Source organism: Nothobranchius furzeri, chromosome 1 (assembly GCF_043380555.1).
Source record: "Nothobranchius furzeri strain GRZ-AD chromosome 1, NfurGRZ-RIMD1, whole genome shotgun sequence".
In the NCBI taxonomy this organism is placed as follows: Eukaryota; Metazoa; Chordata; class Actinopteri; order Cyprinodontiformes; family Nothobranchiidae; genus Nothobranchius; species Nothobranchius furzeri.
Genome location: NC_091741.1, coordinates 85,844,936 through 85,866,390, shown reverse-complemented (window position 1 = coordinate 85,866,390; position 21,455 = coordinate 85,844,936). Strand labels below are relative to the sequence as shown.

General features: G+C 41.2%; 1 protein-coding gene across 2 annotated transcripts in view; it reads left to right on the top strand.

The window, feature by feature from the left end:
* tnmd (tenomodulin) overlaps nucleotides 1-21,455 on the top strand; it is a 116,597-nt gene that overhangs the window by 64,275 nt on the left and 30,867 nt on the right. For both annotated transcript variants that reach the window (XM_070550993.1, XM_015947638.3), the window contains one exon: nucleotides 16,501-16,641. In XM_070550993.1, coding sequence (XP_070407094.1) covers nucleotides 16,501-16,641 — 141 coding nt within the window. The remainder of the gene's footprint in view (nucleotides 1-16,500; nucleotides 16,642-21,455) is intronic.

Genomic DNA, 21,455 nt, shown 5'->3' with positions numbered 1-21,455 from the left:
AAGGACGGGAGCACAGGACGAACGAACATGGACAACGACAATGAACCGACAAAGACAGCAACACGGAGGGAGGTATAAATACACAAGGGAATCAGGAACACATGGGCAGAGTAATCAGGGACAGGTGAGAACAATTAGGCTAATCAGGGCAGGAGAGACACATTCAGGGAGGCTGGGGCGGATCATGACAGTACCCCCTCCTCAAGGGGCGGATACCAGACGCCCACAAGCCACAAAACACAGGAGACACGGGCACGAACGAAGACCAGACCAGGGCACACATGACAAGGGAACACAGAAGACGAGACCAGGGGACAAGGAACACCATCCAGGGCTGCAGAGCAGGGGCCTCTTGGTCCAGGCGGCACTCCGTCTTACGACCAGACGTGACCACGAACTTAGACCAGGGAAACTTGGACTCGAACACTTGACTGGACACGAACACTTGACTGGACACGAACACTTGACTGGACACGAACACTTGACTGGACACGAACACTTGACTGGACACGAACACTTGACTTGACTGGACACGAACACTTGACTTGACTGGACACGAACACTTGACTTGACTGGACACGAACACTTGACTTGACTGGACACGAACACTTGACTTGACTGGACACGAACACTTGACTTGACTGGACACGAACACTTGACTCCAGGAACACAGGACACCAGGAACACAGAGACGAACTGCAGCAGCAGGCGTGGGACCCAGCAGGAACTGCAGCATGGAGAACCTGCAGGCACAGAACCTGCAGGCGTGGACCAGGAAGTGGTTGAGTAGCGGGAGCGACGCGTGGAAGCCCAGCTCGGCGGCAGGTACTCGACATCCCAATCAGAGCAGGTGCACATCCGATCTGCTGGGTCCATCAGCGGAGGCTCGGGTGAAGGGAAGCCGGAGAAGAGCGGGGAGACCAGCCCTACCACACCGGAGAATAATGGCGTGCGTAGGCGGTGTAGCTCCCTTGAGGCTCCAGGATCCGCGGCTTCAGGAGACGAACGGAACGGGGCTAAAACAGCTGGAGGAGAACGACCCTGGCCACCCCGAAGATAAATAGGATGCGCCAGGATCTCCCAGAGGAACTTCGACCACCCCGAGAACAGGTAGGATGAGCCGAACACAAACTCCAGGCCAGAAATCTCCCACAACTGAAAGGGACAAAAAAGAAAAAATAATCCTCCAGGAACAGATGTGTTAGCTCACCACAGGTCCAGGTTTGGTCGGTTCATTCTGTCATGTACTGCGGGTGGAGGTGGCAGACCATGTGTGGTGGTGGGTTCCGGAGGCAGATGAGCAGGTAGACGGATGTAAAAAAATAAAAAGCTGTTTACTGAAGGACGGGAGCACAGGACGAACGAACATGGACAACGACAATGAACCGACAAAGACAGCAACACGGAGGGAGGTATAAATACACAAGGGAATCAGGAACACATGGGCAGAGTAATCAGGGACAGGTGAGAACAATTAGGCTAATCAGGGCAGGAGAGACACATTCTGGGAGGCTGGGGCGGATCATGACAGCATCATGCTCCAGATCCAGCAACCACCCTCATCCACCCCCAAAACCACCCAGCATAAAGAGTCCACTTTGCTGCTACATAACTTTGAAAGTTGCCTTTCAAGGAAAAATAAATTTTATTTATTTGACATTTATTTAAGTAGGAGTGACACTAGTTATTAATTTTAACTTTCATAACATTCATACCCAAAGCAACACAAGCACATTTTTACCTTTTTAATTTTAAAGTAACACTCACTAATGGACAACAATTAAAACCTAAAAGTAATGTAAAGTTTGGAGTTGGAACAACAATGCAGGTTTTTCTGGAGACCTGTACAGTTTACAGAAACAACTACAGACTTTAGATGAAACTTCATGTCAGAGAGGTTGCTGCAGCAACAATGTTCTATTGGCTCTATAACAATGCAGAAACGGGCCTTTTCTCAATATGCATACTTGTGAAACGTCAGCAACGATGGCCTGAGGACTGTTTCAATCCTAAGTATGCTTCATGGCAAGTTTGCTCAAAGTTCCCGGATGTGTTCTTGCCCATTGTATCGAGGATGCATCAATGCATCCTTCTGCAGACTTGGGACAGCAAAGTTTCTCATAATGCATTGCGTCGCAAACCATTAACTCATTCACTGCCAGCCATTTCCTGATCAGTAAATAATAATAATAATAATGCATTTAATTTATAGGCGCCTTTCAAAATCCAAGGTCACCTCACAAAACATGATAAAACTTACACACAAATAAGAATAAGATAATTTAAACAATATAATTACAAAGAATATGCTATAAATTACAGAGTATAGAGTTTGTGGGCTAGAGAGTGTAAACCAGTTTGAACAGGTGAGTTTTGAGTTTGGATTTGAATGAGAGGAGGGGGTCTGTGTTTCGGATGTCAGGAGGAAGTGAGTTCCAGAGCCGAGGAGCAGAGTGACTGAAAGCTCTGTTTCCAACGGTGGTGAGGAGAAACCACAAGGTGAATGGCAGAGGAAGACCTGAGGGGCGAGATGGGACAGCAACATGGATGAGATCGGAGAGGTAAGGAGGGGCGAGACAGTGGATACATTTGTAGGTGAGAAGCAGGATTTTGAAGGAGATTCTATGTTCAGTAGGTAGCCAGTGGAGACACTGAAGAACAGGGCTGATGTGATCTCTGGAGGGGGTACGAGTGATGATCCATGCAGCAGCATTTTGGAGAAGTTGAAGCCAATGGAGGGATTTATGGGGGAGACCAAAAAGGAGAGAGTTACAGTAGTCAGTCCTAGAAGTGATTAGGCTGTGTACGAGGATGGCTGTGGCATGAGGAGTGGCGGAGTCAGGTGATATTGCGTAAATGAAAGTAGGCTGAGCGAATGATGTTGTTGATGAGGGCTTTGAATGATAAAGTGCTGTCAAGGATGACACCAAGACTCTATACATGGGGAGAAGGAAGGATGGAGGAATTATCGATGTTAAATTGATATGCTGGGGGATATGTTCATAGGGGTTTCCCTATGAGTAGAATTTCAGTTTTATTGCTGTTGAGTTTCAAGAAGTTTGAAGAGAACCATGATTTTATCTCAAGGAGACAGCTGGATAGGGAGACTCGAGGGAAGATTGCATCGGATTGAGAGGAGATTTGAGAGTCATCTGCATTGCAGTGGAAATTTATCTTGTATTTGCGAAAGATTTTGCCAAGTGGAAGAATGTAGGTGATAAATAAGAGAGGTCAAAGGACAGAGCCCTGGGGAACACCAGCAGAAACAGCAACAGGGTGAGAAGAAAGAGATTTTAATTGAACAGACTGAAATCGGCCAGTGAGATAGGTGGAGAACCAGGCGAGAGCGGTGTGGGTAATACCAAGGGAAGCTAACCGGTTAAGAAGGGTTGAGTGAGAGATGGTGTCGAATGCTGCACTAAGATCAAGAAGGATGAGTAGAGAAAGAAAACCGGAGTGAGCTGCCATGAGAAGGTAATTTGTGATTTTAACAAGAGCTGTTTCTGTGCTGTGTCAAGGGCGAAAACCAGACTGGAACTGTTCAAAAAGGTTGTTATGATTGAGGTGGGAGATGTGCTGAGAAGCAACAACTTTCTCAAGGATTTTAGAGATGAAAGGTAGATTAGAGATTGGTCGAAGGTTATTGAAGTTATTGGGATCAGAGCCAGGCTTTTTCAGAATAGGTGTGACAGAAGCTGTTTTGAATGCTGAGGGAACATAACCAGTTGTGAGAGAAGAACAGGTTATAGATGAGATTAAAGGGAGTAAGGAAGGGAGACAGGCTTTAAGAGAGAAGTGGGAAGAGGGTCAAGTCCGCAGGAGGAGGGTTTGGACTTGTGAATCAGGTCAGAAATATCAGTGATGGAGGGAATGGTAAAAGCTGAAAGAGGATGAATGGGAGGCAGAGAGGAAAGATGGAGTTCTATTGGAAAGGAAGTAGATTGTTTGGTGTCTAGCTGTTGGTGAATAGTGGAGATTTTTTGACCGAAAAAAGACAAGACTGACTTACAGAAATCATCAGAGTAAAAGAAAGAGGGAAGTGAGTCAGGGGGGTGGGTAACATTGTTGAGAAGAGAAAAAAGAGACCTAGGATTTGAGTTTGAACAGATTAGAGCAGAATAATAGGAGGATTTAGTAGCGCTGATAGATTCTTTGTAGAAAAGGATGTGGTTTTTGTACATTTCTTCATGAACCGTGAGACCAGTTTTTTTGTAGAGGCGCTCAAGTTGTCGTCCTTTTACTTTTAGTTGGCGAAGAGCGGGAGTGAACCACGGGGCTGAGTGGGAAAAGGAGACAGTACGGTGTTTTTCAGGAGCAGTTGAATTCCAAAGGTCATAGAGGTAGTCGTTTTAATGGGAAACCAGGCCATCAGGAGACATAGGGTCATGCGGATGAGGAAGGTCCCGGATAGTGGCGGAGAAAGAGTCAATGTTAATGTCCTTGATGTTCCTGAAGGTGATAGTCCTAGTAGTGGATATTTTGTTCATTGGAAGGTTTACACTGAAGGAGATGAGTTTATGGTCAGAGAGGGGGAATAACTCTGCTTTCACACCAGAGGGGGTCACCCCAGAGCAGCAGGCCAGATCCAAAATGTGACCTTTACAGTGGGTGGGAAAGCTGATGTACTGTTGGAGATCAAAATTATCAAGGACGGAAAGGAAGTCTCTGGTCAGGGGGATATTTCCATTATCAATATGAATGTTGAAATCTCCAAGAATCATGATATTGGGAGAGAGTAGGAATTGATGAGTGAGGAAGGCAGAAAAATCACCCATAAAGTCCTTGTTTGGTTTAGGAGGTCGGTACACACTGCAGATGATGGTGGGGTGGGGCCAGAGAGCTGGGAGGCGCTGTATTCAAATGACTGGAAGGATGGAGCCGACACTGGGAGGATCTTCAGCTGTTTGCGGTGAATCATCGTGAGACCCCCGCCCCTACCAGTGGAGCGAGGCTGCAAGATATAAACAAATTCGGATGGAGTTGATTCGTTAAGATTCATAAAGTTATGAGGCCGCTGCCACGTTTCAATCAGACAGAAAATGTCCAGGTTATGATTGCGGATGAGATCGTGGATAAGAAGACCTTTGCCCGTGAGGGAGCGGATGTTTAGCGGAACAAAGTTAACAGGGGAATTAGCATGCTTTGCTATGGGGTTAGCCAGGCTAGCGAGAGGGGTTTACAAGTTGCGATGGACAGCCTCGGAGTTACCAGAAATGGAGTTGCGTGAAGGGTGATGGGATGTGGACCAGATGGATCTTAATGAGTGGATGTCATCATGGATAAAGATGTGCCGGGACCCACGATGGACATATTTGCTGCGGGGTTTGAGAGCGATGTCTGGGAACAAGAGGTGAGCCACAGGTGGGGGGGCCGCCAGGTGAGCACGGAACCAGAGAAGCTCAGATGACAGATACTGAATCAGTGTCGATGATGGATGAAGGAAGATGGAGATGACAGCCCAGGTGAGAACAAACCAGCCAAACAGTCTGCTAGTAAGCATCTTAGCCGAGAGTAGATATATGGCAAGGTGCGGATGAGGTAGGTAGGGCGTTGTCCAGGTGGTACAGGGACCAAGAGGCCACTGGTACACACTACTAATTAAAGAAAAATACCGACATCCAGACAAGAGATTAATGACAGATAAAAAATAAAAATAAAATCAGGTCAAGTCAAAGTCATTTATTGTCATTTCTACCACATGTGCAAGACATCCAGAGAAACGAAATTGAGTTTCAGTACACACAGTTCAGAGATCAGACATACATGGGCAAGACACATGACAAGAATTGGTGACTGCGGTCATTCGCAACATGAGTCGCGCTACCTTAATAGATGAAAAGGGAATTACATGAGGATAAGTTGGGGGAGGGAAAAAAAGGCATACCAGAGTTACTCCCGACAGGGCGTAGCTGTACTATGCACAAAAAAAAAACACCTCAAACATATAAGCACGAACTTCAACATTCACAACATGAGATTCCGATAGGGAGGCGGGGGGTGGGGGGTGGGGGGGGTGGGGGGCTGGGATCCTGTTCATCCAGGGCCGGCGCTCAGCCAGCTGTATCCGCAGGAGGGAGGGAGAGAGATCTTAGAGCACATTTGAGTTCCTGCAGGTTGATGGCCTCGCTATGCAGAAGTCCACAATCTGAAGGGGGGGGGGCAGTTCTGGTTTCCACAGCATCTGTCTGCATTCCTTTCTTCGTGGGGGTTGTTGTTAGCAGCTTCAAGGCTGCCTTGGCGTCAGATTAGGATAACAAGACTGTGTTTGGGTCAGGCAGAGATTATTTTCCCCTCTGCCTTCAGTCTTTAACTGGTCATTCCAGTCCTTCAGTGAAGCCAATTCGGGTTATTAAACATCTCCACACCGTCCGGTGACCCTCTCCGAGATGACATCCATTTTGCGCACTAACACCGGTAACGCAGCTAAGACATTGTCCAGCTTACGATTCACCTCGAGTAACGTCCCAGTCTGTGAGGTCTCCACCCGGACGGTGCTGTCCATGGGTGCAGGTCGCCCTCCAATCGCTTCCGTCTTCCCAATTTTTTGGAAAACCAGATATCCTCCCACTCCAATCAGAAGAAATCCAGTGATCATCAGGCCAAATATCCACATATCTTCGACGTCCTCAATGGACAGCTGAGAGAGACAGACGACCTTCCACTCCTTCCAGGAATCAAGCATATATCCCGCTGCGTGTGTCCCATGAGGGCAAGTGGGAGCCCCCTCCTCCGTTCTCCTCATAGAAAAAATCTTATCAATCGCGTTGAATGACCAATTAATTAAATCCATTTCTGAAAAATAGGGATTTTCAGAGGAAATGCAGAGAAGCGCTCTGTAGGCAGACAGGACAAAAGAGCCTTTGGAAAAAAAGATAAGGGAGCAAAGCAGAAGCGTCTGTGCTCTGTGAGTGTCTGGAGAAGAAGTTAAAACCCGTCTAAGTAAAAAGCGGATAGGAAAGACCAGAGAGCAGCGGCAGCCAAACGTGCCAGCCTCCACTCAGCAGGTGCGATAAGAGGAGAGAACCGGAAAAGCCCTTCGCTGCCAGCGTTTCTCACCGTTTTTACTGTTTTTTAAGAGTCACAGAACATTGTGCATTAGGATGATGTTGATGCAAAAACAACCAAGTTTTAAGAAGCTCTCTGCTTACAACTTTGACCATGCAAAAACAACCAAAACAAAGTGGAGACTCACCTCTTAAATCAGGAAAAGTCCACGCGTTTCGAGCGTTATTTGTTCTTTCATAATCCGTTGTTGAATTGTGATAGGCAGAAGCTTTTCCGGTTCGCGCCTAACATTTTTTATAGCAGTGGCCCAAAACGATCTCCTAACACATGGATTTTCTGCTTCCTGATCATGTGAGGTGTGACATACTCGGATGAAAATCGGCTTTAGAGCTGAGATGTTTTTCTCACGGTGTGGGGGGTCGTTCTGATGCCCACACAGGAAAAAAAAATGCCAATTACGACTTGAACAGTTGGATTTAAAATGACAACTTTAGTTGTCATTGGCAGTGAATGAGTTAAACTCCGAACGTCAGAGGGAAATGCTGTAACTGTAATGTTTCATATTAGAGGTACAAATAAAACTATATATAGTTGTCTGTTGTAAATAATCGTGCGTAACCTGTAAGTTTTACTGTGTGTTTGCGTTTTACTCTTCACAATCCTTAAAAATGCTAATTAGCTAACCCACTATCAAAATAAAAGCTATTTAGCTCTGTTCTGATGAAAAATAAACTTTTTTTATTCATTAAATAGCGGGAAATGCTACTCTATTAAAAAAAAGACAGCGCCAAAAAGTTGTTTCACTTTTTTTTTCCTAATTCACCTATGTCTCCCTGATAAGTTTTAATTGTCAAACTCATTTTTGTGTGTTGTGATATTGAAAACTTAAAACTGCTTGTTATTTCAACAGATGATTATGTTTTTCCCATTCTTGTGCTTTCAGTCAACTTAAAACTGCAATTTATAGATAAAAAAAAATGCCCCAGCCCACTGTGAAAGCTGCAGTGGTTGAGGTGCATTGTGGGTAGTCATGCTCTTAGTTATTTTGTTCTCATTTGAGGTAGTTCTGCACATTTATTGTGGGTGGTTGTGTTGTTCTTAGTTTTTGCTTTGTTTAGTGTTCCAAAGGTGGAGTTGTTTGTTGTTGTCGTGTTGGCACCGAAAGTGAGGAGGGTGGTCGTAGGAATAAGAACGTTGTGCCGTTTCACTCCATTGCACTTAAAGTTGTAGTTCTCGCTATATGCTCAGAATTCAGCTCCTTGTGTTGTGTAAGAGGTGTGAGTTAGCCAGCATTTTTCACTGTTATTGTTAGCTTCCTGCTTCACCGTTTGCCTGTATTGGCATGACAACTGCCGTTAAAATAACATATCTTCAAACAATTAATCCTTTTGTTCAGTTAGCAAAGACTTTTAATTTGAATGGTCAACCATACATGTCTAACTCTAATTTATAAGTTAACATAATGTAGAATTGTGTGTATGTTTAACAAGACAAAATTATTTTTCCACTTTGTAATCTAACAAGATTTGTTGTTTTGACTCACAATATAATATTCAAACAAAGCATAGTTATTATTTATGATATTTGTACGGCTTGACATAAAGAGTTGAAAGAAAGTGTTCATTTAAGTTGACATGACTCATGTTTTTTAAGGCAGCTGTTGAACTTTTGTTTTTAAGTTATTCTGGCCTACAGTTTATTACAGTGTAGTATTTTATGAGTTTTGAACCAGTGGACAAAATATAGTACAAATAATAAAATTTTGTTGTTATTTTGTTATCTAAGGAACAAACTAGACTTTTATTTTTATGTCAGGTTTTTTTGTGTTGTTTTTTTTTACCGTAGCAAGAAGCAGCGCTGGTTTCCAGGACAAAATGGAGTGTGGTGTCGTTCCAAGTGCCGTCCTTGTATTCCCATAATCGGTAGAACGGACTTTCTGGTGTCCTTGCCAAGAACATACTTGTCTAGTACACAAGAATGTACTAGCGTCCTTGAGTATTGAAATGACCATGTAGAGAATCTCTCTTGTTGTGTCAGTCAGTCCAAGAATTCATGTCTGAGAAAGTTCAAAAACAGATCAAGAAAAAGATGATACTCATCTCTAAGGTGTTTGTTTAGAAGGTTTCTTTATTGGCTCACTGTCTGGTTTCAGTTCTGGATCAGTTTGATTGGGACAAAGTTTGCTTATTTCATCAATCAAAATCTAATTACTCAGACTGCAAAACATACATTCAAATGGAAATGTAATCATTTTTATTTTGTCACTTCAATTTTTCATTCCTTCATTCTCAATCACAAATGTTTCAAAGTGGACCTTGTTGCTAATTTATAATGGCAGTCAAAGCCATCATCTCAGCCGTTTGGAGTCCTGAAACTGAGAGGCCATGATTAAACTGCATGCTAAAAGCTGAGTGTTTTCTCAAAAAGTTGGAACCAAATTGTTTTCAATTTTCTCTTCTTACTTTCTGCAGTAAATTTAGAAAATAATTCAAAACCTTTCAAATAGCAAAATGATTCGTCATGAAATATTTTTAAAAATTATCTTCTTTTTATGCATTAACTGTCAAATGTTTCAACTGGTCAAAGTGGTAAGCAGAGAGCTTCTTAAAACTTGTAAAATAATAATTAAAAGTTGTTGGGTTGTTTTGCATAAGCAAGAAAACACTTGATCTTGTAACTCACTTGTTTAGATGTAATTAAAGCTTGAAATTAATAATAATTAAGGTGTGTCCTTTTGATAGACAGGTAGCAGTGCTAGTGCTAGAGGCTTTCTCCCCTGCTTGTTCCAGGTAAGGCTTCAGCCTCAGCCTCATGTTAAAAGTGTTACCACTTAAAAGGCAGATGTTTGCAGAGTCACTCAATTGTGGGTTTATGAATAATGCTGCATTCAAATTTCCTCAAAAGTCGGAACTACGAATGTTGTCACACCTGAGTAGCATTTTGGTCACTGTAGTCAGAGAAGTCAGGATTCTGATGTGGTGACGCCCTTGAAAACTGTTAGCTTTCTACTAAAACAGATGACTAATAAACCCATACGTAGCTCACCTGCTGCTTAGTGTTGCAAACGCTACATGTAACATTGATTTTAAAAGCACTCTTAATTCATTAATTCAATTCAATTCAAGTTTATTTATATAGTGCTAAATCACGGCAAGCATCGTCTCAAGGCAACTCACATAATAAACATTCCAATACAGGTCAATTCATTAAGCCAATCAGAAAAAGTTTCCTATATAAGGGACCCAGCAAATTGCATCGAGTCACTGACTAGTGTCAGTGACTTTCCAGCAACCCTCATACTAAGCAAGCATGCAGAGACAGTGGAGAGGAAAACTCCCTTTTAACAGGGAGAAACCTCCAGAGGATCCTGGCTCAGTATAAGCAGCCATCCGCCATGACTCACTGGGGATCAAGAAGACAGAGCAGAGCAGACACACATGCACATACACAGCAAGTAGTGTTTCTATGGTTACATTGTGATTTCGTAGTAAATATTCTATTTGGTGAGAGATATACTTCATTGTATTTATCCTAGTGAATCAATAATTAAACGGGTAAACTAGTAGTGGCACATTCAATGTCAAGCAAAGTAAGGTGTTATCATCAGGAGAGGGAGAATAATTAAATGGTTAACAACAGTGTTCAAAATGATGGTCCCATCCAGGAGGCTACCACAGCTCAGCAGAACATCATTGTAGCTTCTTCTGGGGAGAAAAACACTTAGAGAAAAAATAAAGTTAACAGCTGAAATTGCAGGAAATAATACAGTTGAAGAGCAGATTGTAGAAGAAGGTAGTAGAGTGTGGAAAGTGGTCAGTGTGTCCTCCAGCAATCTAAGCCTATAGCAGCATAACTACAGAAATAACTCTGGATAACCTAGCCTTTTAGATGGAGGCATGTTGGAGGCAGGGCAAGGGAGTCATCTTTACCGACTGTACACTCCACCTCCCTCTACTCCCCCACTTGTCCAGATCTAGACTAACATCAGATTTTAACCATAGGCCCTATCAAATAAAAATGTATCAAGCCTAGTCTTAAAAGTAGACTAGGTGTCTGCCTCACGGACTAAAGCTGGGAGTTGGTTCCAAAAGAGAGGAGCCTGATAACTAAAAGATCTGCCTCCCATCCTATTTTTTAGATATTCTGGGAACCGCCAGTAAACCTGCAGTCTCAGAGCAAAGTGCTCGGTTAGGAACATATGGAACAATCAGGTCACTGACGATCACTGATGGAGTTTGATTGTTAAGAGCTTCATATGTGAGAAGGAGGATCTTAAAATCTATTCTGAATTTAACAGGTAGCCAATGTAGGGAAGCTAAGACAGGAGAGATATGGTCTCTTTTTAATTCTCATCAGAACTCTAGCTGCAACATTTTCGACAAGCTGAAGACTTTCATCAAAACTCTTGCTGCAACATTTTGGACAAGCTGAAGACTTTTAACTACATTCTGCGGACTTCCTGGGAGTAATGAATTACAGTAATCCAGTCTTGTTGTAATAAATGCATGAACTAGTTTTTCAGCATCACTCCTGGAAAGGATGCTTCTAATCTTAGCAATATTCCGAAGGTGGAAAAAGGAAATCCTACAAATCTGTTTAACCTGGGATTTGAATGACATGACCTGGTCAAAGATAACACCAAGGTTCATTACTTTGTTCTGGGAGACTAATTTAATGCCATTCAGGTCAGGTTATTGACTAAGCAATTTCCTTTTCTGAATTTCAGGTCCAAAGATGAGAACTTCAGTCTTGTCATCCAATTTTTTATGTCTTCGAGACAAGCCTGTAATCTAACTAACCAATTAGGTTCATCAGGGTTAATGGATAGATATGGCAGAGTATCGTCAGCATAACAGTGGAAGTTTATCCCATGCTGTCTAATGATTTTACCAATTGGGAGCAAATATATAGTAAAAAGAATTGGTCCAAGCACTGAACCCTGCGGTACTCCACAAGTAACCCTGGAGTATGAAGATTTGTCATGTACATTTACAAAATGATATCTACAGACAGGTAGGATTTAAACCAGCCTAGCGCTGTTCCTTTGATCCCAACAACATGTCCTTTCTAAAAGAACATTGTGACCAACTGTGTCAAAAGCAGCACTGAGATCTAACAAGACTAGAACAGACACAAGATTGTTATCTGAGGCCACGAGAATATCATTTGTAACTTTCACTAATGCAGTTTCAGTGCTGTGATACTCTGTAAAACCAGACTGAAATTCCTCAAACAGATCATTAGTGTTTAAATGCTGACATACTTGGATGGCCAGTATTTTCTCAAGGACTTTGGATAAAAATGGAAGGTTAGATATTGGTCTATAATTCATTGGGTCATCTTGATCCAAAGAAGGCTTCTTAAGTAGTTTGATTACAGCAACCTTAAAATCCTATGGTACGTATCCATTTACTAAGGATAGATTGATTATATCTACAATGGGGGCAGTAACCAAAGGAAATGCATCTTTAAATAATTTGGTTGGGATCGGATCCAAAATGCAAGTTGAAGGTTTAGATGAAGCTAATATTTTTGATAACTCTGAAAGCTGAACTGGATCAAAATGGTTCATACACGGATGAGGTTCTACAGTTACCTCAGATGCTGCCTCACTTACTGAGGAAGAAGAAACTGCATTAGGGGGGATGCTAATGATTTTGTTTCTAATATAATTAATTTTACTTGTGAAAAATCCCATAAAGTTGTTGCTGCTGAGGGCTAAGGGAATAGATGGTACAGAGCTATGATTCTGTGTAAGTTTTGCAACTGTACTGAAAAGAAATTTAGGATTATTCTTATTATCTTCAATTAACGATGAAAAATAAGCAGTTCTAGTTTGTTGAAGCTTATTTTTATAAAGCACAAGAAATTTTTTCCAGGATAAGTAAAACTTCTCCTGGTGTGTAGAGCGCTATGTTCTCTCCAATTTTCTAGAGTTTTGTTTTAAAGTTCGTAAATGAGAATTAAACCAGGGAGTCAACTTCCTGTCCCTAATTACCTTATTTTTTAAAGGGGCAACATCATCTAATGCCACACGTAAAGAAGTAGTAACATTATGATTTAACGCATCAATTTGTGAAGGGCTAGAAATAAAAATATTGCCCTCTGCTATATGCCTCTGAGATGCTGAAGAAAGTAAAGATGGAACAGTTGATTTAAAAGATGCAACAGTATTGTCAGATAGAGACCGACTATAGTGAAATTTACTTTCATGTCTTGAGAACTCAGTTATAAAAAATCAAAGGTTATCAAAAAGTGGTCCGAGAGGACTGGATTATGTGGTAATATTGATATTTCCTCACACTCTATGCCATAAGTCAGCACAAGGTCTAATGTATGATGGCAAGAGTGGGTGGAGCTATGTATTCTTTGGGTAAAACCAATTGAGTCTAAGATATTACTAAAGGCTACATTGAGGCTATCATTTTCAATGTCCACATGAATGTTAAAATCCCCCACTACAATGACCTTATCAGTATTTAGCACCAAATCAGATAAAAAATCTGATCTGATCCAAAAACTCAGAGTAAGGGCCTGGTGGACGATACAAAACTATAAACAAGAGTGGTTTTACGGTTTTGCAATCTGGATTAGGAAAACTAAGAATAAGATGTTCAAAAGAACTGTAACTATTAAGTGGTAAGGGATTGATTAATAGGTCTGAATGAAAAATGGCTGATACTCCTCCTCCTCGCCCTGTACTTCGAGCAATATGATTATTTAAATAATTAGAAGGAGTCGACTCATTTAAGCTAACATAGTCCTCTTGCTGCAGCCAGGATTCTGTGAGAGCGAGCAAAGAAATCTGATTATCACAAATCAAGTCATTAACTAACAAAGTCTTAGAAAAATAGATCTAATGTTCAATAGCCCACATTTAATTTATCTAGTTTTCTGCTCAGTTGAATTTGTTCTAATATTTATGAGATTTCCATGATTTGCTTTATTAAGTCTGATTTTTAATCTGTGTGGTTTTGGCCGTGGGCAGGAAACTGTCTCAATGGGGTAGTGGGTGGGTAACAGTACAGAAGCTGCAGAGGGGTGTGTTAAACTACAACTCTGCTTCCTTATCTGGACCCTGGGTTGTCATGGAGGACTAATGACATTGGCCATGTTCCTAGAAAGAAGAGCTGCTCCATCCAAAGAGGGATAGATGCAGTCTCTTTGCATCAGACCAGGTTTTCCCCAAAACGTTTTCCAGTTATCAATGTAGCCCACGTTGTTATCAGGACACCACCTAGACAACCAGTGGTTGAAGGACAGCATGCGGCTAAACATGTCGTCACTGGTCCGATCAGGCAGGGGGCCAGAGAAAATTACGGAGTCCGACATTGTTTTGGCAAACTTACACTAACATTAATTTTAGTGACCTCCGATTGGCATAACCGGGTGTCGTTACTGCCAGCGTGAATAACAATCTTACTGTATTTACGCTTATCCTTAGCCAGCAGTTTCAGATAAGATTTAATGTTGCCCGCTTTGGCCCCAGGTAAACATTTAACTATGGTTGCTGGAGTCTCTAATGCCACGTATCTGACTATGGAGCTGCCAATGATCAGAGTTGGCTTGTCAGTGGGTGCGTCACTGAGCGGGGAAAATCTGTTAGAAACGTGTACGGGTTGATGGTTTCCCACGGGCTGAGCTCTATGCTTTCGTACCGTCACCCAGCTAGCCTGAGGTCCCGGCTGCTCGGGTTCTGCTGGAGGACCGCTATGGGGTAGTTCTGAGCTAGTTAGCCCCACGCTAGCTAAGTAGCTACGGCTATTTACGGGATTTTGAACAGCACGGAGCAGGGCCTCCAATTCCAACACCCTCACCTCCAAAGCTACAAAAATGCTACATTTATTACAGGTACCATTATCACTAAAGGAGGCAGAGGAGTAACTAAACATCTGACACAGAGAGCAAGAGATAGGAGACGGAGAAGCAGAGACAGAAGTTAGCATAGCCGTGCTGAGGCTAAACAAACTGGACGAGCAACTCGTTCAACACCAAATAAACTGCGTGCTAACTCAAATGGTTCACTAAAAGCTAGGTGGAACAACAGAAAATGTGTGTTTTAGCGTGCTTATGTGCTACAATAACTCAGAGATATCCTAGTACAGAGAAATTTAATTAATTTTAGCGAGCCACAAACACCGAACACCTACACGTAGTGCAACACTGAAAACAGAAAACGCCTTATCGCAAATACTGCCACCTACAGCCAGCAATCCCAACTGCCAAACATTTTCTGATCAGAAAAGCAATTCGCTGCCAGCGTTTTAACTGTTTTTTAAGAGCCAGAGAACGTTGAGCTCTATGATGATGTCAATGCCAAAACCACCAAAGAGAAGACTCACCTCTTACATCAGGAAAAAACGTGTGTTTTGAGCATTAATCTGTTCTTTCATAATCTGTTGTCAATTGTTGCCGATGTGATCGGCAGAAGCTTTTTCAGTTTGCGCCTCACTTTTTTTAACAGCAGCATCCCAAAACGATCTCCTAACACATTTTCTGCTTCCTGATCACGTGACGTGTCACGTAAGAGGATGAAGATCAGCTTTAGAGCTGGGATCTTTGTTCTCACGGTGCGGGGGCTCGTTCCGAGTGTAAAATAAAAAAAAAAGTAAAATAAACACATTTCAACCAAAACTTACTGATGTTGATACGGAGAGCTGCCATATTTGATGTTGAGGTCGAGAGTTCAAAAAATGTTTTGATTTTCCAACTGAGAGGTCTGACTTTGGAGGGCATTTCATCTGATGTTTCCTGTTTGGAATTTCCGACTTCCGAGGACAAATCGAACGCAGCATAAAAGTGCCCTTTGACCTCCGTTAGCTTCGGTTTGCTCATTTAGCTAGTAGCTACAATGGCTCCAAGTTTGATGGGTGCCATTCATCTGCCCCCACCCTCACAGGCAAGTTCTCAGCTTCATTTTGGTATTTTCCGTGAGTGACAAGACGTGTGACGCAGCCAACATGGCAGTGGTGGGAACCGCCTGCTGGGCTTCAATTCAGCTCTTCAGAAACCTTTGGGTGGTGGCGCGGAGGCTTCATCCCTTACGATCGATGGTTCAAACATTGTGTGACAAGAATTAAGCAAAAATAATGGTTTGACTTTGTGGTGAATTGTCTGTAAATGTAATTAAAATGTATACTAACATTATGTTGTCATGCATTAACTGCATGCAGATATACTGTATTTCATGCAATGCAAGTGCTTGTGTATCTGTAGTTGTATTGTTTTAAATGTTAAATACAGGAACAAGGATTGTATGTATTTGACATCATTAGTCAGTCTGATGTATGTTTTAATCAATCCTTTTGACCTAATCATTCAAAAAAAAAGGAACGTGTCATTTTTTTCCAGCTTGTTATTACAAATGAGAACCATCAAATCTGTTTGAACAGATCTGGGGATGTCTCACGGAAGACAATTTAGCTTATCTGAAACATTATGGTAAAATTGCTCATTTCTGGAATGCTTTTCTGATGTTCAGTAATGTGATTGCAGGTTTATGATCAATCCTACAAAGCCGTGTTGAACGGTGTGGAGACGGAGAGCGTGATGGAGATTGACCCTAATGAACGCATTGAGATCTTCAGAATGGGAAACGGGAGTCAGGAAGTCCTCGAGGTTCACGACTTTAAGAACGTAAGTGTATTGAGCTTTTTTTCTTCTGATGCTATAATCACATCTTCACTTTCAGAGGAAAAAGGATTTCAATGTTAACATCCTGCTCTTTAAAAACAAAAAAAAGCTGATTGACAGCAGAAGTTCTACCTTGAATTTAAATTTCCACTTTCCTTCTTTTGTTCCTCTAAATGGAAAAAACCTTCAAATTACCTGAGAAACAAAAATGATTTGCAGCAGTGAGTTCAAATTCGGATTTAACACAAATGTTTAAAAAGCACCCTGTAAATACACAACAGTAATTGATAATACAGCAGCAGGAGAAGAAGAGATTTATGTGGATTCAACAGCCTGGAAAAAACAATCAGTCTTACTAAAGAAATGCTTTCTTCCCACTAACTCTATATGGTAACTTATTTGGGGTACAAACATCATTAAGAAGCTCTTCTTTATTTGTTTCTAGCACGCTACTCAGCTTGTATTTTGTCTCCTGCAGAACTCATTAACTTACCTTTCATTCCTAAATCCTGTTTGAGTGTGCAGGAGGTTACACATTCTCCACCTTGGAGGAAAAGGAGCATGTTGCTTGACTGAGTAATGAATGCTCTGACTCTCACACTTTTATTTACTGTGAAATGTGGTGGTGCAAAGCAAAAGTGTTACCGGATGCACTTCATCTGAAACAAAAACCTACACAGAAAACTTATTGGGGTTTTTTGCTACAATGGTCTTTGTGATTTTACTCTGAATCAATGATGGAAACCTGCAGGATGCAGGGAAAACCTTAATGTCTGTGTGTGTGTGTGTGTGTGTGTGTGTGTGTGTGTGTGTGTGTGTGTGTGTGTGTGTGTGTGTGTGTGTGTGTGTGTGTGTGTGTGTGTGTGTGTGTGTGTGTGTGTGTGTGTGTGTGTGTGTGTGTGTGTGTGTGTGTGTGTGTGTGTGTGTGTGTGTGTGTGAGACAATCATGCATGCTAGTTGCCTGTTCCACTTCCTACTGGCGAAGCACATCCCTGGAGGAGATTTGTTTGATTTGGTGCTCCACCAAGGAAGACTACAGTAACAACAGACTGAGCACAGTAATTCAAACCTCATTGTGACAAAAACAAAAACACTTGGATAAAACTTGCAGGGGGTTGTGCAGTTATGTTAATTTTTTTTTTCACCAAGTCAAAATTGGGATTTCTCAGGTTAATACAAAAACTGAAACACCTTTCTTTTCCCATAAACTCCATCAGGCTTGTGAGTTGTGCGAGGAGTGGAAAATTAAAGGATAGTTTCAGTTGGATTGTAAACAAACTGAGGAATTTTATTTCATTGTTATATTTATTTATGTAATTGAAAGTTTGGTCTTCTTGGAAGAAATACACATCACCCACTTCCAGATTTGTTCTTGTCAAATCTTGAGAATGTGTAAAATTACACTATGTTGCAATTTTTCACTAATCTGTTAGCAGTCGGAGTATGTGTCTCAATCACACACAGACACACACACATGCCCACACATGCACACACAATGTGTGTATATATATACACACACTCACAATATATATATATGTGTGTGTGTGTGTGTGTGTGTGTGTGTGTGTGTGTGTGTGTGTGTGTGTGTGTGTGTGTGTGTGTGTGTAACTGACTGAGTTATAGCACTTATGTGTCAGTTGATGATGATTAGCCAAAGCAGCCGTCTTGAATTGGGTAAACACTAAAATGTGATCAGATGTAGTTGATCAAGTAATGCCTTTGATGGTTTCTTTATATATGATCCAGTGGATTATGAAATATTTGGAGAAAGGACAAGGACAACAATGGTTTAGGTAAAAACATTTCACATAAAGGGCTCTGACTATGCATCATAGTTGTATTTATTTGGTGTTTCAACCCAAGACTGAAGAGATATGCAGCAGACAGAACAAATTAGAGAAATGACTAAATACTGGGAACAGAGCAAGAGCAGGACCTGAAATCAGAACAAGATGCTAACAAACTCATAACCTCGTTCACAACAGAGGAATGGACGAGGTCAGGTTTTTGTACGACTTCCACATAGACCAAAAACCATAGAGTCCAATCAAAGCATTCACACTGGCTGTGGTGCGTTGCAGATCTGGATGTGGAGCTACGGGAAGTTTTCATCTACTTTGTCTAGTCTCTGCATACGGATTGTCACGAACCTAGAGAAATAACATGAGCCAGACAGGAAGCGAGATGTGAAACAGACAGGTGCATCCCATGTTTTCCAAAATAAAACCTGTCGTATTATTTTTGCCAGCATTGGTTTTATGATTAATGACAGGGATATCAGTTCAGAGTATGATCATTTGTGTTATTTTTACAGGAATATTTATAAATGTATTATGTCAAATTTCCAATCATTTGGTGCTTGTGTGGGAGCAGGTATCACGAAACGTTCAGTACACGAACCGCAGTTGGTGCGAAGTCTGTCTGGAAGCCGTACGGAAACCGGAGCGCATCCACTCCACACTAGATGTGAACATGGTTTCAGACAGAGAAGGGACTGAAACTGAGAAACCAAGGACTGGACATACTCTGGTGGCTTGATTAATTGAAGGGGACCAGGTGAGCTGCTCAGAAGACAAGAGGCAGGTGTGAGTGTCAGATTAGTGACAGGCATATGGAAGCTGAGAGGAAAACAACCACAAAACAAGTAAGGAAGTCAAACATGAAAGCAGTGTCAAATATCTGGAAAATTCAAAAATAAAAGTCACATGCAGGTAGAAGTAAGTCATTTCATGTGAAACCCTCATAGCTGATGTAAACAGAACATAAAATAAACCACAGACGTTTTTGGACGCATGCAGCTGTCTTTCTCTTTGCTTGTTGTTGTGCAGACTTCTGAAATAACGCGTGGTGTTGCAGTTCTCCTGTGACTCTGCAGGACCAGCGGTGTGGAGTGCTTTTCTCCCGTTTCGTGTCTGAAATGCTTCTGGTTGACAAAAGCTCGTGGGTAAAACTCTGCTATTACGTTACATGCCACTTTCACGTCTGGTGGAAAGGAGGCTTTCTGAAATTTCTGTTAAAGTTCAGAGATTGACTAGGTTGATCAGATAGTAAAATTAACTTAATGTCAACTCAACCTTACAACTAATCAACTTTCATGAGACTGCTCACCTTTTTTTCAGTAATATACTCAGGATGTTTCTTTCATTCTGTCCAATTACTTGTTTTGACTTAAAGCTACAATCTGGAGGGTTTTTTAGAAACACATTAAAGTGATAGTCTCACGCTGTGATATAATGTAGGCAATACATCATTTTTTTATACTTTTTCATAATTATTATTATTAAAGCCATGACACCTTGAATGAAAGACATACTGGAGCCAGGTTTAAACAAGAGGAAACGCAGATACAGCATTTATGGATTGCACTCTACATTTCTCTAACACAGTTCTCTCATGTTGTAACGTACCATTAAGGACATGTCTCAGATTCCCTCCAAGGTTATAAAACTCGACACTTAGGTGATTGAAAAGGTTTGAAAGAATTGTGTTTGTGATTAGAGGTCCTTCTGAGTGAAGTGACATGTTGCCCTTTACAAACAAGCTCCATTAAGTGTGAACATGCATCTGTGACAGCTCTGCTGTTGAGGGACTTTGCAGGTAGTTACCACTTGAAGTGTGACCTTTGACCCCTTCCTGTGACCTTTCTTACATAAAAAAAGATCAGCAGTGTGACAACATTTTATTGATTTCACATAACTTTAAATAAAAGAAATAGTTTTGAACCCCAATTAAATATCTTAATATACACAAACACAAAGATGTCTATATTCATTATTGTTTCTTTAAGCATTTTAATAGTTTAGAAGTAAGGAAATGTGCAAACCACTGAGCATTAGGTCCTGGACTTTTTTAATCATCATTAAGGTCATAAAGCTTAACTAGCTTGTTACAATCATGGCTGGCATCATTAGAAAGAGCCATACAGTACGATGATCATTTAAGTATTTGACCCCTCAAACTTTATTTTACCAATCAGCAGCTGCAAGCTTTCTAAGTTGCACTCTATCATTATGAAGAGCTATGTTCAGAAAACAGGAGAAGACATACGAAGATGCAGTTGAACATTAGCAGTCGATATAAATGGTTGTCATTAAGTTGAATAAAAGATAGTCTGTTAGGAACGAGCTGAAGGTTTCATCTTTTCATTTTCCAGACTGAAAAATCACAGGAAGTCTGTGATGCAAAAACTCATCCCTGGAGGGGATGGTGGAAAGTGCATTTGCTCATACCCAGTAATCAAGCAAAACACGAAAATCGTGCATTTTAGATTTTTGTTTATGTTTAAAATGTCTTTTTTATGCTCTTAAATTCACATCAGAGCAGAGATTTCAGTCACTGAAACAAACATTTTAAAAACTCATAAGACAAAAAATTTTAAAAATTGTAAAAAATTAAGAGAAAATTACAAAAATAAGAAAAAAGTAGATGTTTGCCCGGTGGGAGAGGGAAGAAACCAGTGCTCATTCAATCTCTTTTTAATATTACTATGACATTATTTTAAGTGAACTGTTGTTTTATTTTATAATTACAAACATTTTATGAATAAATAAAATGGAAATGGCCTCTTATTGTGCTTCAATCATCCATCAGAGTGCAGAACATGTTACGGCATGTTTTTGAGGAATGTACTAAACCAATTAAAGAGATTGAGTTCTTGCAAACTTGGAATTTGGTGCATCAAATGTTGTGCAATAAATAAGTTACAGCTGCATTTTAGAGTTAAGTGTGTGTACATTTTTACTGTGAGGAAGAAGAAGATCACATAGACTAAGGGGGAAAAAATTGGCTATTAGTTATTAGTTTAAGGGAAAAAACAC